Below are 15,595 nucleotides of genomic sequence, written 5' to 3'. Positions count from 1 at the left end.
CATTGCTATTATTCTAGATTTCATGTCAACAACATGAGACTTGTTTTTATTATTCCAGTAGTTATGGCTTTATTGTCCAGTATGCTGAACTCAGTTCAGGGATATTTATGAATTTATAAGATGATCTATCCTACAGATGTATGAATAAATTCAATGACACCTAGTGAGAGTAGGAAAAAAAGGATTGAAGATATTGATCACCATCCTGAAAAAAGCTGATTCAGAATTCTGCAGTGCAAAAGATGAGAAGGGCTCTGCTATGCAATACCAGTAGCAAATCTTCTTTGACTAGATTAAAGAAAGGCCATTCTCATACTTATTATATACGAAGCACTGTTCTGTGTACTTTACATTTATAAACTCAACCCTACCGGTTATCCAGTGATGAATTATTATTATTATTCAGTTTACTTAGAAATGTGAGGCACAGAGGAGCACCTGGGTGGCTCAGACAGTTATGCGTCCCGCTCCTGATTTCAGCTCAGGTCATGATCTCAGGGTCGTGGGATCGATCCCTGCGTTGGGCTTTGTGCTGGTCGTGGAGCTTACTTAAGATTCTCTCTCTCCCTCTCCCCCTCCCCCACCATTCCCTCTATCTCTCTTTCAAAAAAATGTATAAATAAAATAAATTTTAAAAAGAAATTTGAGGCACAGTAATTGCTGAAGATCATTTAATTACTAAATAGTTGAGTTGATATTTGAACCCAGGAAGTCTAATTCTACAGTCTGTGACAATAATCATGGTGCCGGGCTTTAGAATGGTGTTTTGAAATATATTTTTTAAATGATACTTAATATAAATTTTTAGAAGCTGTTGCTGTTTGTAATTCTTAAGAACTCCTTGTTCTTATCCCTGCTAGGGATGGTCCCCAGGAAAGATGTGTTATAAACTATATTTCTTCTCTCTTGGATAATAGCAAGGTAAAATTTGTGCCTAAGTAAAGAAGGTTGAATTTATAAGCCACTTTGTGCCATCTGTATCTAGGTATATATATCTATAATTATTGATCAAGAGGATCTTAATTGTCCCTCAATTTGACTGAACTTTAGATAGGCTTCTTTTTGACTTTAAGGTCCTAAACTCACTTTTCTTAGAATATTTACTTTAGAAGCCTAATTGTAAATGTTTTCTCTGCCCCTTCAAGATATGTTTTTTAAAAAGCTTCTTGCCAGTTTTATATCCCAGGAATATCTTTCTCAAGGATCTGGGAAACATTTCTTTAAAATGTCATCAATGAGATAGCATTCTCATCTGCCTGTCTCTGTTGGAGGGTGGGAGCCTAACTTTTGTGGGTGTCTTGCTCCAAGCTGGTAACATTGTCTTCTGTCCAAAATATGAGAAGTTTCTTTTTTCTTTGGGTAAAGCCAGTTAGCAAACACAGATGGCCTATGCTCTCCCTCTCACTCCAGCCTTTAAAAACCCTTTGTGGGCTGGAGTTCAGCCTTATTTCTGGCTTCTCTAGTTTATTTCAATAGCCTTGAATAAAGTCTTCTTGGCCTGTTTACCTTTTTCTGTTACAATTTTTGCTGTGACACCATGCAGGTAGAAAACGCGTGACAAAATCAAGGTTTATATGTTGATATTAGAGATCAGTCTTTCCTAGGTCTTAATTCTTTACAAATGTTCAAAATTCCAAGACTTTGTTGAAGAGGACCAGGTTCATTATTTTTATATTTTTTGAAAGAAGGAATTGGGTCTCAAACATTCTTTGGTGAGCTCTTGTTTAATGTCTCTTCTGGAGAAGAAAGTACATCCTCCCTTCCCCCCACCCTTTTAGTTGTGGACTCAAGGTATTATATCTCTTTATAAGGGTTGAGAAGATAAAGATCTGAAAATATGTATGTGTGTAACCATCTTATTGGAGATAGGGGCTGGGGGAATTTTAACCATAAGGTTAATATAAACCAGCAGAAGTTAAGAAACATGTACTCAAAAGTAAAAACCTGAGTTCAAAATATAAAAAGTACTTATTTTAGTTACATACTTCCTTAGGCAGTTATATTTGATCTACCTACTTCTTTGGAAGGAAGAATCAACAGGAGGATGAGAGATATCTGAGGGAATTATTGTTTAGAACTGCCTATAGTCATTTAAATATTTTTAATACAACCAAAAAAAAAAAAAAAAACAGCTGTTAGCTATTCTGATTGCTATGACTGTTTTATTGGAAAATTCTCCAGTGGTTTCCATTGAAGATTGACTGGAAATAACTTTTTTTTGCCTTTGGAAGTTTTCAATGATACTGTTATTTATATGGATCTGGGATTTTTTTCTTCAAAAGTAAAAAGGGCAATATGCTCAAGTAGGACACATTTTATTTTTCCCTTCAATGTTAAAAAAAAGCCCAACACAATATTTGCATATTTTTCAAATTGCTTTGTGTGCTTTCTGAAGCAGTGCTAAGCAATTCAGCACATTTATCTAAGGAGGAACTGATATCCTAAAATACATTGAGAAACCTAACTTGGTAAATAGCTTTTTAGTGTTCATGTGCCTCTATATGAAAAAACAGAACAAAAACCTACAAAATATGAAGAGACCATAAATCAATTTATCAAGTTAATGGTCTCCTTTAGGACACTTGAGCAAATTTTAAAAATGCATTTAAGTATGAAAATTAAAAATTGAATACTCTTGGAAGAAAACATATATCATTTGAGCAGAATAGTTAACTGATTTGGAGAAAAAAATAACAGAGGAAATTGAACTCACCATATTTGATAAGATATTTTTTCATGTATCTGCTCTGTGGGGATAAATATTAAGTGAAAATTTTATTGTTTTCCCATAATTCCCATCAACTCCCCAACCAGTCACTATTTGGCTTTCTTTTTTTAACCCAAGAGTAGTCTTTTTTTCAAGTTATATTTGTCAAAGCTATGTGAAATCTAGTTTAAAATACAACATATAAATACCATGAAGTGACCGCTTTTGATCCATCGTTTTGGTTCCTGTTTCTGCAACTGCTAACTTTGAGTAGAGAACATACTAGAGATGTGCTCTCTCTTCCATTGAATTTAATTCCATACCATAGAGATTTTAATCATTAATTCAGACTAGGCATTTCAGATGGAAAAGAAACTTCTTTTGGAGAAAAGTCCTTTCAATCCTCCAAGCGTTTTGGATGTGGGCACTTACTAGAGCTTTTACCTGAAAGTGGTATTCGGGAGTGATTCTCTGCCAGAGCCACCCCTGCCTGCGGGGGTCAGATCAAAAGCCTCGACATCAACAGATTTCTCTTCATACTCATTCTGTCTGACAGTCTCAATTTGGAATATCTACCAGCTGTTCCATTTCCTACCTTTCTTGGTTTTGGTAAGATGACAAACATAACAGATTTATCAACATTTTTTTTTTCTATAACTAAAATGTCAGAGTCAGCTTTCCAGATACAACAACAAAAACATCCCCAGCTTTTAAAAAAGTGTCAGGACTTCAAACACCCTGCATTTGATTTTTTCAAGAATGAGACCACCCACAGAATTAAACAGAAATATAAACTACTTTTCCTTTTGGACAAGTACAAGGGGAGAAAATAATTACAGAGCTTCTTATTAAACTTGCAGATCAATATAAGTATCTCCAAAAAAAGTCAAAAGAAACAAAAGGAAAAACACAGCTCGTGACTACTTTGTAGATGAAATATACCTTGACAGGGGAAGGGGGGGTGAGAGGAAATAGAAAAAGGCATTTACTGACTGCTTCAAAATTTACTTCCTCTGTGACCTGAAACATTTCCCATAATCTCTGTGGTCTTTCATTTCTTATTTTTGAAATAAAATAACACCTGCTTTTCCTATCTGAGAGGATTCAAAAAAGGAATGAAAAATCTTTGCATATTATAAGGCATTGTGCAAATGTAAGATTACTGCTTCTTGAGCCCATCAAGTATCTAATTTATAAAAAAATTCCATTAAGAGTTTTAAAATCTTTTTCACTGTTTCACATATTTACATGGATTGCAAGGTTTAGTTGAGTACAGTGGAAACTTGATTTGGACCTCGGGAGGGTCCAGGTGCTTCTTGCTTATGATAATAGGTCTCCGGTTATACTGCCTGACTTACCACCCTTCCCTAGTCTTTTTCTTCCTAGTTCACTGCAAGCAGTGACAAAATGCCGGACACGGACTGAACTTCTGTTTTCCATCCAAGAATGCAGTTGAGAGATCTGAACTGGGCTCTGATTGGGCATCAGTACCAAGGGATGGCAAATGGGTGGGGGTGGGGGAGAAGAGAGTGAAATATTTATGTTGACTATAGACTGGGTCTTGTCTCTTCTTGACAGTGAAAGACTGATCTCTGTAGGCAACCCTAGCGTTAAGGCTGCTCTTGAGAACAGCCTTTGGATAGCTGCATATGCTTTGTAGCCATTATTTATTCTCAGAATGTGCCTGAATTCGATCTGGAATGCTGTAAATAAGGTTTTCATTCAGAAGGCATGCCCAGGCTTGACACAGGACCAGAACATGTGAACACATCTAGATCTCAGGATGTCAGGTGCAGGAGACCTTCCTAAAAGAAAGCACCAGAAGCATTCACAAAGGAAACGAACAATGTTCACTGAGAAACAATTGGCAGATTTGGAATTCTTGTTCAGCAAGAACCCGCACCCCACTCCCAGCCTTCAGAAAGAAATGGCCTCAAAACTGGAGATACATCCCACAGTACTGCAGGTTTGGCTCAAGAACCATAGAACAAAGCTCAAGAAAGCCAAACAACAACATGGGGCACCTGGGTGGCTCAGTCGGTTAAGCATCTGCCTTTGGCTCAGGTCATGATCCTGGGGTCCTGGGATCGAGCCCCACATCGGGCTCCCTGCTCAGCGGGGAGCCTGCTTCTCCCTCTCCTCCCCATTTGTGCTCTCTGTCGCTATCTCTGTCTCTCTCAAATAAATAAATAAAATCTTAAAAAAAAAAAAAAAAAAGCCAAACAACAGCAATTAGCTGGGGTAGAAGTCAAGACCAGCTCTTCCAAGAGAAATGTGGATGGACCTTCAGGATTCCCTGATGGTGCCTACCCTGCTTCCCTGGTTTATACAGATCATCCAATACCTTCCTTCCAACTCAGCATATGCCCCAATTTTAAGGCTCTCCCAGACCATTCTGTTGGCCACAAAATAGTCCATTTTGGCTGCTACCAAGATCCTAACATCTATTCCCTTTGTCCTATTATGGAACCTCAAATTCTTTCCATGAGCTTCACTGCTAGTTCTTTTGGTTTTTCATCTCCATAAAGAACTTAATGAGAGAAGCTAGACACAAAAGGTCACATATTGTAATGATTTGCAATAATTCCCATACAAGAGACAGACACAAGATCTACACAACATGGATGCATTTCAAAAACATGCTCTGTGAAAGAAAAAAGACACAAAAGTGCCCGTGTGGTGGAATTCAGCAGAAAGAGGCACTAAACAAACTTATTGGGATGGGGATGTTTCACATCGTAATTAGGATGGCAGTAACCTGGATGTATAAATTCATCAAAAGATACAGAACTGTAACATTATATTTTATCACAAAAACAAACAATCATGTGACAGGCTGGAGGTGTTTGCTAATGCCATGGCGGTAATCATTTTTTGATATATAAATATATCAAATCAACACATTGTACACCTTACACTTGCACAATGCTGTGTGACAACTGTATCTCAGTAAAGCTAGAGAAGAAAAATTTTTAATTATATCTCAATAAAAATATATGTATAATGGGGAAAAATAGGCATGCCCAGGCTGAATTCATCTAATCCTTTAGTTGGATATTCTCCTGGTGGAGGTGGTATTTAGGTTGTGGGTATGGGTGGTAGCTTGTAGTCTCTGGCATGTTGAAAAAAAACTCTCCAAAAATGCAGTGAGGTCTAGGGACTGTATCAGAAATGTAATCAAGCCTGTGTTGGGCAAGCTGCTGTTCTTTGCTGTCAGTCACCAGACTGCCTGGGTGGTTCTGCCTGTTTACCTGTGCCCCCAGTTGTTGGGGTTAATGTAGATCTAGACCAGACAGCACATCCCTTAAAACAGAAAAGACAAAGCCAACATGTATTTAGAAGACGGCAGTGAGGCAAGGGGCAGTCTTTTTTTTTTTTTTTTTTTAAAGATTTTATTGATTTATTTGACAGAGAGAGACACAGCGAGAGAGGGAACACAAGCAGGGGGAGTGGGGGAGGGAGAAGCAGGTTTCCCGCCGAACAGGGAGCCCGATGCGGGGCTCAATCCCAGGACCCTGGGATCATGACCTGAGCCGAAGGCAGACGCTTAACGACTGAGCCACCCAGGCGCCCCAAGGGGCAGTCTTAAGAAAGGAGTAGTTCAGTCATTTAGTTGACTGTTGTATCATTTTCTCGCACTGTGTATTATTTCTAGCCCCAATCATATTGATATGGTGTGTTATGGTGTGTGTGGCCACGTGGAAGAGGCCCCGTTCTTTCAGGGAGACCTGATTATCCACTTTCCAGAAGCACAATGGCAACTCTTTTCTCACTAAGAGAATCCATTGCAAATCTGTAAGACAATCCCTCCTTCAGTCTTCAGGAACCTTCTCTATAGGAGGCCCTTACATTTAGATGCATTCTAAAGGCCTGGGACAATAATCCAGGAAGACAATGTCAATCATCTTAATGACCCCTGAATTATTTCAATTATCTAACCAACCCCTCAAATAAGACAGCCCTTCAAGAAGTTACAGACACATCAATCAAACATCCCAGAATGATAGTATTAGAAGAGATTTTAGTCAAAAATCTTTTAAAACAAGCAGTAATCCCTTAAAATAGCACCATTGGCAAAACGTCATCCAGACTTGAACACCCACACTAGCAGGGGAGTGCATATGCTCACAGGGCTTTCGGTGTGGGAGAAAGCACCCATCTTTGGGGACAAAAAAAAAAAAAAAGACGGCCTCAGGTCTGCCTTTTCCTATGTGAATGCAGGCTAGTTATTTTATCTTTGGCTTCCTGATATACTTACAATAGAAGAGAAAATGATACCTTTTTCATTGTGCTCATTTGAGCATGAGGTGAGACAATGTGAATAAAACATCAAAGAACATGCTAAGTAATTGGTAGTTTTCTTCCCAGCCTTTTCATGGTTGGAATATGCCTTCTGTCTTTAAGTTAAGTACTGCCACAAACTATGTGACCTCAAGGAAAGTATTTAACCTCTCTGGGTCTGAACTTCTGTAGATGTAAAATGAGAATCTTGGACTGATTGATTCTAAGGTCCTTCCAAAGATATTTTTCAATAAAATATGAAACATCATGGTAGATTTCTGAAGATATTACCTTCACTTTTGTTCCCTTATAGCCATCTGTTATCATAGGCTTGGCTAGGCTAGACATAATTACTTTTTCCCTATGGAGTCAAGAAACAAACTAAATGGCAGTGTCCTTGAATAATTTATTTGACTCTTAGAATTAGTACATTATCGCTGTTGCTATGGAAGAAGTAATTTACATTTTGAAAGGGTATTTTACTTCTTTTATCTCTGACCGTATTTTAATCCTTTTACTACTTAGAAGATGTGACTCCATTATTTTATGTCAATACTTCCCTTTTCCTGTGATTTGGGTGGGGTCAGTTATTATCTGCAATGTCTGATGAGGTTAATGCACTGGGACTCTGAGTGCCTACATTTAGTTAATGAATTTGAAGTAGAGTCTCTGGAGTGTGCATACCAACTTATCAGCCTCTAAGCTTTTGTTTGCTTTCTGTTGTGTGATCTGTAGAATAACAGTTTATATATACACAGATTTTAATAATGAAAAGTAGGTGTCAGATTTGAGAATATGTAGTACAATGGGAAGGGTGTCTTTCCTGTTATTAGACATAGCTTCAAATCTGGACATTATCTCTTATTAGCACTTCATCCTGCCTAGTCATCATTGTTATCTGAATTTCAGCTTTTTTCCCTATCAAATGAGTACACTATTGACCTCCAAGTTGGCTGTGATATTAAATGAAAAATTATTTGTCAAAATAACTTTTAAATATTTCTCTATATCAATGTAACATGTTACTTTGACTAGTAAGTTGATTTGATTGCAGTCTATCCGTTCCAGGGAGCATTAGCTTGGAGAGACTTATTAAGGCAAGAGAAGGCGAACATGGTATGTATGTTGTAGGAGAGTCATTGAAAATAAACATCAGTAGCTGGAAATTATTATTTATTTATTTATTTATTTATAATATATTTTTAAAAGATTTTATTTATTTGAAAGAGAGAGAGAACGAGTGGGGGCTGGGGAGAGGGGCAAAGAGGGAGAGGGGGAAGGAGACTCCCCACTGAGCAGGGAGCCCGATATGGACCTTGATGCTGAGACTCTGGGATCATGACCTGAGCCGAAGGCAGATGCTTAACTGGCTGAGCCACCCAGATGCCCCATTAGCTGGAAGTTGTTTAATAAATTCCCTGGAGTTAGTAAAGAAATGGTAAAGAAATCACAATACAGGATAAGAGGAAACCCTGAAAGTGGGTATGAAAAAGTCATTTTTAGTTCTTTGAATACATAATGATAGTAAATATATGCAGTAGGTATGGTTATTTAACAATAGTTTGGTTCTCCTCAATCCAGAAACATCGTAGAACAGCACTTCTGTGCTCCTTTGAAATCAGGTATGGCCATGTGACTTGATTAAGCCAATGAGGTCTGTATGGTTGTGACGTGCATTTCCGTACTAGTTGGTGGTCACTCCCTCAGCCTATCCCCCAAAATGAAGATAATATGGAGCAGATTCCCCAGCTGACCTATGAAAGTAATGAAAAATGAGCAAGGAACAAATGTGTGTTGTCTTAAAACATTATGGGTTTTTGTTAGTTTAACATAACCTAGATTCTTCTGACATATATAAGTTAGGGCAATTAACTTATCCAGAGGTTTAAGAGAATCTCTGCCCTTTCCTTCATGTGAGAAGCCAAAAGCAAGTGTCAGAGTGGATTTTAATCTGGGGGAGTATGTCTGGGGGGAGTGTGAACATGGGAGGGAATCACCCTCTTCAGAGAAAGAGTTACTCCAGGGGCCTGTGCTGTGCTTGCTTCTGGAATCTAAACGTCAGTGGTCTAGGTCCTGCCCATTGCCCAGAGATCATGCCTGTTCCTATCCCATTTCTATCCCATTGCAGGTTGTACAAGGGTGTCATTATATATGTTAATATGCTTGAGAGATAACTCACAGTGCTTTTAAGACTACCTTATTACATAGATAAGGACATTTTAAGGAACACAGAGAAGTTCTGGTTAGTGTTTTCATGTTGATTGGACAAAGAGATCATAGAAGCAATGCATACAAAGGGGAAAGTGGTTGCTTTCATCTATGTCCTTATGCGCATACTTTTAAGACCTTTCCATCCTACACTATCTTATCCTATCTCTCCAGTGTCATCGAGTGTGATACTTACCTTTGTTGCTCTGTTTTTACTTTTCTTCATCCAGTGAATTCCAGTGCCGCCTCCTAATATCAGCTCGAGTGTCACTTTTCAGATGCCTCCTCCATGACCTCTCTGAGCACATCAAATAGTCATGTTATCTACACTGTTTCTATTGCAGCACTTATCATGATAATTATTTTTACATATTTTTACATTATTTCTGTAATGTAATGTATCTCCTCCCCCTATGAGGTGTTAATCTGTCTTCAGTCAATACACATTATGTATTTGAATACATAATGATAGTAAATATATGCAGTCAGTATGGTTATTTAACAATGGTTTGGTTCTCCTCAATCCAGAAACATCGTAGAACAGCACTTCTCTGCTCCTTTGAAATCAGATATGGCCATGTGACTTGATTAAGCCATTGAGGTCTGTATGGTTGTGACGTGCATTTCCGTACTAGTTGGTGGTCACTCCCTCATGTCATTCATTTTGCTTTCATATTCATTGAGCTTCTTAAGAAGATCAGCTCGTCTCTGTGATTTAATATCTAGTTCTTAGTTTTATACCTAAAAGATAATACTCAGAGAAAATCATTCTTACCTTCTCTGCTCTGTGTTTGAAAGGCATTTGATCCTATCATAGTGACATTGATTTGCATTTTGAATTTGTTGCCATTTAAAATAAATTAAAACCTTTGTATAATCTGACACGAGCACAGTGCTTCACACGTGGTACCACTCAAAAGATACTTGTTCAAGGAATAATGAATGCAAGTCACGGTGGTGGTCATCTAATACACTCCTCTTTTTCCAACCATTCAAAACTCTGTGAGATAGGTAGCTATGTCTTCATTTTCAAAAGTGAGGATTGGTTAGAAGATTTGTTCTGAATCACACACTCGTAGATGATGGAGCTGGATTTTGAATCCATGTTTATCTGACTTCAAAGCCTGTGGTCTTTCCATTACGTGCCTCTGCCTCACCAGAGACTAAAAGAAATGCTTTAATTTTGAGGGAGTTAATAATGCATGGGACCTGAATTGAATATAATTTTATGCTGTTCTGCTCTAGAAGAATTTTTTATTATCCAGCTGTAGCTTTGTGCCTTCATCTCTTACCAAGAAGAGGTAATTATCTTCATTAGTAGGCAACCCCTTTACTTCCGTATAACTTTGATGCAGTTGGTAAAACTCTATTTTCTTTACTCCTTGCTCCCTATGAACTATTATCTTCAAAGACTGTCAAAGTTTGCAACCAGATGGTCAACCATTATTCACTCTAAGTTCCTCTGCAGCGATGCGATGAATCGTCAGGTCCATCAGCAAATAGTAACATATGAAAACATATTGTCTCATCTTTAGTATCTCCAAATGTCGCTTCCACATTTGTTATTCCACTCTTGTTCCTAATTAAAGAAAGCTCATTTCCAATTCTCCTGACTGATATCGACCATTTCAATAATACCCTTTATGTTTGTCCTAGAATATTCATCATCACCTTGTTAACGCAGTTGTTTTCAAATTAAGTGTTAACTAACAAAGTCTTTTCTTGACTTTTCTATGGTCTTTCATTATTTATTTCTATCTGGCATCCTCTTCTATCTTATGCTGTGATTCCACTCTGGACTCATATACAGTAACATCTGCCATCTGAAGCTTGATGGGAGTTTTTACCTTTGAAAGCTCTTTATCACACTTGAGCTGTCTACTTCTGCTGCCAATCTGAGTGGTATCTTTCCTGCAGCTCCCAGTCACTGTCCCCTTTTCCATCTTCCTTCCCCGGGCTACTTATCTCACACACTCAGCCTGCCCCACTCTGCTCAGGTTCGTTGAAGTCTAATACCTCTCATGTCATTCATTTTACTTTCATATTCATTGAGCTTCTTAAGAAGATCAGCTCGTCTCTGTGATTTAATATCTAGTTCTTAGTTTTATACCTAAAAGATAATACTCAAAGAAAATCATTCTTACCTTCTCTGCTCTGTGTTTGAAAGGCATTTGATCCTATCATAGTGACATTGATTTGCATTTTGAATTTGTTGCCATTTAAAATAAATTAAAATTTTGTCTTAGCTTATAATCAGATTACAGTAGCAGCATGAATCCACCTAACTTTAAAAATCTGGAAAGAGCCATTTGCTTGAATAATAGGTCAACTCAAGTGATATCGCTTTGAATGTATACTCTAGGGCTGGTACCGGTGTTTCTGTGATAATGACACTGCTGCTGAAAATTAAAGGATCCGACCATGAGAAAAATTCCTTTCATAGGAACGTTAAATTCTAGGGAGGATGTGGCTTTTCTTTAAAAAGTGGATGGCAAGAAATCAGATGTATTTGCTTTTAGTGTTCAGATAATGGGATGGGAGGTCAAGGTGAGTGCCAGGGTACCCCTATGATTGCTCCCACAGGCTTGGGTTGTTTATGAGGCAATCAGTGTCACAATATGGGACATTCCAAAATCTGGTAACAATGTCCTATTAAAGCCACAGAAATTAACTTGACTTAAATGCCACACGGAATTTACTAGGTATAAAACAAGATCAAAAAGGTGTTCAAGTTATGGCTGCTGAGAATGAGGAGATGGACCTAAATATATTTTACCTATCATTTCTATGCAGACTTTTTAGTGGAAAACTTCTTTCTAAGGAAAATAAATATATTTTCTAAAAATATTTGTAAAAAGGAAATAGAAGATACTGATGAAATCAAGTAGAGATGAGATGATCTTGTTAAATATGAATTCGGTCAACACAGATTTAGTAGAATAATATTTTGGACTTTTTTCAATAGAAAAATAGGAACATACTGAATTGTACTAATAAACTATAGTAATATAAGAACACTCACTGTTTTCTGTATTGATTAGCCCAAGGTGAAATTTGATCACAAATACAAATCAAATGTGAGTTCTACATTTCAAAATTGGACAATGATAAAATAGAGAGTGCAAAAAGAGATAGAAAACATGTTATGACTATTTGTTTGTTCGTGTGAAAAATTCATCTAGCTCTCTGCCAGAGATATTGGAGATATAATGGTAAATAGGACAAACATGGCCCCACCTGTTACGGAACCTGGACTGGATAATGGGACAGAAGAACCAAGCAGCACTCGGAGATCTTGGAGGATAGGAGGTTTATTTAACACAGGTGGGCTCAAAGAATGATCTCCAAAGTTCTGAGCCCGAGCACAAACAGAAGGGGGTAATTTTTACACTTCTGCCTACTTGGTAATTTTTTTTTTTTTTTTTAAGATTTTATTTATTTATTTGACAGAGAGAGAGAGAAAGCACAAGTAGGCAGAGAGGCAGGCAGGGGGAGAGGGAGAAGCAGGCTCTCCACTGAGCAGGGAGCCCGATGTGGGGCTCGATCCCAGGACTCTGGGATCACGACCCGAGCCGAAGGCAGCCGCTCAACAGACTGAGCCACCCAGGCGCCCCACCTACTTGGTAATTTTGGCAGGCGCAGGAAGCAGAGCAGAGAGAAGAACCCGGAAGAGCCCCGGGGCAGGGGCTGGGACTCCTGTGCTGGCTTGGTTGGCCATATTAGGACACAGATTTCCCTTATCACACCTCCTAGAAGAAATGAGAAAACAGACAAGTGAAAATCACAATAGGTGATTAATGATACGGGAGGGAGAATAGAGAAAATGAAGAGAAGATATAAAAAGGAGCTTAATCAAGTTTAGGATGAGAATAGATGGTGTGTGGAAGGACCAGAGTGTGGAAGAAAGTTGTGTACATTGTTTTCTGTAGAAGGCTTAGCAGATAAGAAAAAGCATGGTGCCATGGGGAACTGAAAGTAAGTCAGGAAGTTTGATGAGTAATTTCAAGGGAGAAGAGGAGGAAAGATAAATCAGAAAGAGTAGTGGGGTCAGATAATGAGGGTTTTTTTTTTTTTTTAAAGATTTTATTTATTTATTTGCAGAGAGAGACACAGCGAGAGAGGGAACACAAGCAGGGGGAGTGGGAGAGGGAGAAGCAGGCTTCCTGCTGAGCAGGGAGCCAGATGCGGGGCTCAATCCCAGGACCCTGGGATCATGACCTGAGCCGAAGGCAGATGCTTCACGACTGAGCCACCCAGGCGCCCCCAGATAATGAGGGCTTTATAAGCGAGGCGTTGGAGCTTGCATTTACTCCTAGGAACAATGGGATAGGCCTTGGCAGTGCACAGCTCCAGTGAGTTGTGTTCACCCTGTAGTCTACCTAAATAACCACCTACAGAGTGTGTAGCACACAGCCTGTGCAACTATCTGCATCGATCCCAGATGGGAAGGGCTTCCATAGCTGCAAGCACAGAGTGGTGTAATTGCTTTTGGGTTTGTACTCATATAAGAACATTCTAGCTGTTTTATGGAATATAGAATATATTCACTCATAAATAAACTTTTTTTTTAAAGATTTTATGTATTTATTTCAAAGAGAGAGAATGAGAGAGAGCACATGAGAGGGGGGAGGGGCAGAGGGAGAAGCAGACTCCCTGCCGAGCAGGGAGCCCGATGCGGGACTCGATCCAGGGAATCCAGGATCATGACCTGAACCGAAGGCAGTCGCCTAACCAACTGAGCCACCCAGGCGCCCGATAAATAAACTTTTATTATATAGATGTTATGTGCCAGAAACTGATCTACTTATTATAGGATTCAGCAGTCAGTAGTATAGTCAAGGGCTCCGTAAACGTGGAGCTTCCATTCTAGGATGGGGGAGGATGGAAGCAATAATTTATCACTAAGTAAACAAAACAGTTTCAAATGCTGCTATGAACAAAAGGAGATAACATTTGAACTTAGATTTGAAAGATCCGAAGGCGTTAGCCATGTGAATCTGGAGGTCCGGAACCCGGCAATAGCAAGCATAAAGCCCTAGGCAGAAGCAAGGATACTGGGTTAAAGGAACAAAAAGAAGACGGGTCTGGCTAGAGAAGAGGTTGTGAAAGAGAAGGTGGAATCAGTGGCATTCAGAGGGCGGGTCCAGCCGCACAGGGCCTTGTAGGGGGAGCTGAACGACCTGGATGTGTGGATAGGTGCAACCGAAGAAAATTGAAAACAGTAAATATGTGCAAATATGCGTTGGTAATTCACTTTAAAAGGGAATTAAAATGAATTCTATGTTGCTACACTCAGCCAAATTAGGTGTAATGGGTGGTTGTTAAAAGAGGGAAGATTTAGGTTCCACAAAGTGCCCAAGCGTGAAAGGAGCTTTCTGTCACTTGAGATATTTTGCAGAGTCAGTAGAATGAACTTCTGCTCCATGCAAAAGGAAGGCCTAGTTTGCCTCTAAGGGCTCCTTCCACTAAAGCTGTTGGTTCATTTGGGGAAAATAAGGTGCACAAAGGTTTCCTAAACACAATACTGGGAGATTTTGTCAACCGCAGTTATTGACATATGTAGTTAAAATGTACCAGTAGAGGAGAAGGTAATGAGGAGGGGGCCACTGTTTCTATTGTTCTGAATCCTTATTTTTTTAATCACATGGGCTGTAGACTTTGTTTGATGATTTCTTACAGGTAACATAATTCTATCTTGTTTTCATTAGGTCAGAGACCGAAAAATGTTGCATTTTCCTACAAAAAACACTATTTTGTTTTTTAAAAAAGATTTTATTTATTTATTTGAGAGAGAGACAGAGACTGCATGCAGGCCATGAGCATGAACGTGGGGGAGGGGCAGAGAGTGAGGGAAAGGGAGATTCTCAGGGAGAATCTCAGGTAGACTCTGTGCTGGGCACTTTATCTCATGACCCTAAGATCATGACCTGAACCGAAACCAAGAGTTGGATGCTCAACCAACTGAGCCACCCAGGTGCCCCCCCAAAATACTATCTTAAATAAGATAATCATGCTTTAGAACAGAAAAAACAACAACAACACATTTTTAACATTCTCAAGTAAAAGCACTAAGGGCTTTTGTTTTAGTTTGTATTTTGAACCTTATATATTTAATTTATTTTTCTAGATTGCACATAACTTTTACATTTGTTAATATGTTCAAGAGGGGGCATCATAATCTTCCTAAGATGACATTTGTTATACAGCTGGTCATATATTTTTAGTTAGAGTTACATAGAAGTTATGTTTGGGGTTGTACGTGGGTTGGCCATAGACGACTAGTTCAAGCAATGGGTACACAGGGAGAAGGGTTAGTTCGCGTGTACTGAGTATCTCCTTATGGGCATACTTCAATACCTTACCACCGATACTAAGATAAAGACAATAGCTTTCATCTTG

General features: G+C 38.8%; 1 protein-coding gene across 1 annotated transcript; it reads left to right on the top strand.

Moving 5' to 3' along the window:
* The first annotated feature begins 4,490 nt into the window (after positions 1–4,490).
* LOC118022561 (divergent paired-related homeobox-like) lies at positions 4,491–5,233 on the top strand. The gene is made up of 2 exons (XM_035023266.1): positions 4,491–4,727; positions 4,937–5,233. The coding sequence occupies exons 1-2, from the start codon at positions 4,491–4,493 to the stop codon at positions 5,231–5,233; spliced, it is 534 nt and encodes a 177-aa protein (XP_034879157.1).
* Positions 5,234–15,595: the final 10,362 nt, after the last annotated feature.

Source organism: Mirounga leonina, unplaced genomic scaffold, assembly GCF_011800145.1.
Source record: "Mirounga leonina isolate KUSES-001 unplaced genomic scaffold, KU_Mleo_1.0 Mir_176, whole genome shotgun sequence".
Classification (NCBI taxonomy): domain Eukaryota; kingdom Metazoa; phylum Chordata; class Mammalia; order Carnivora; family Phocidae; genus Mirounga; species Mirounga leonina.
Note: the sequence above shows the minus strand (reverse complement) of the source record. Positions and strands in the feature narration are given on the sequence as shown.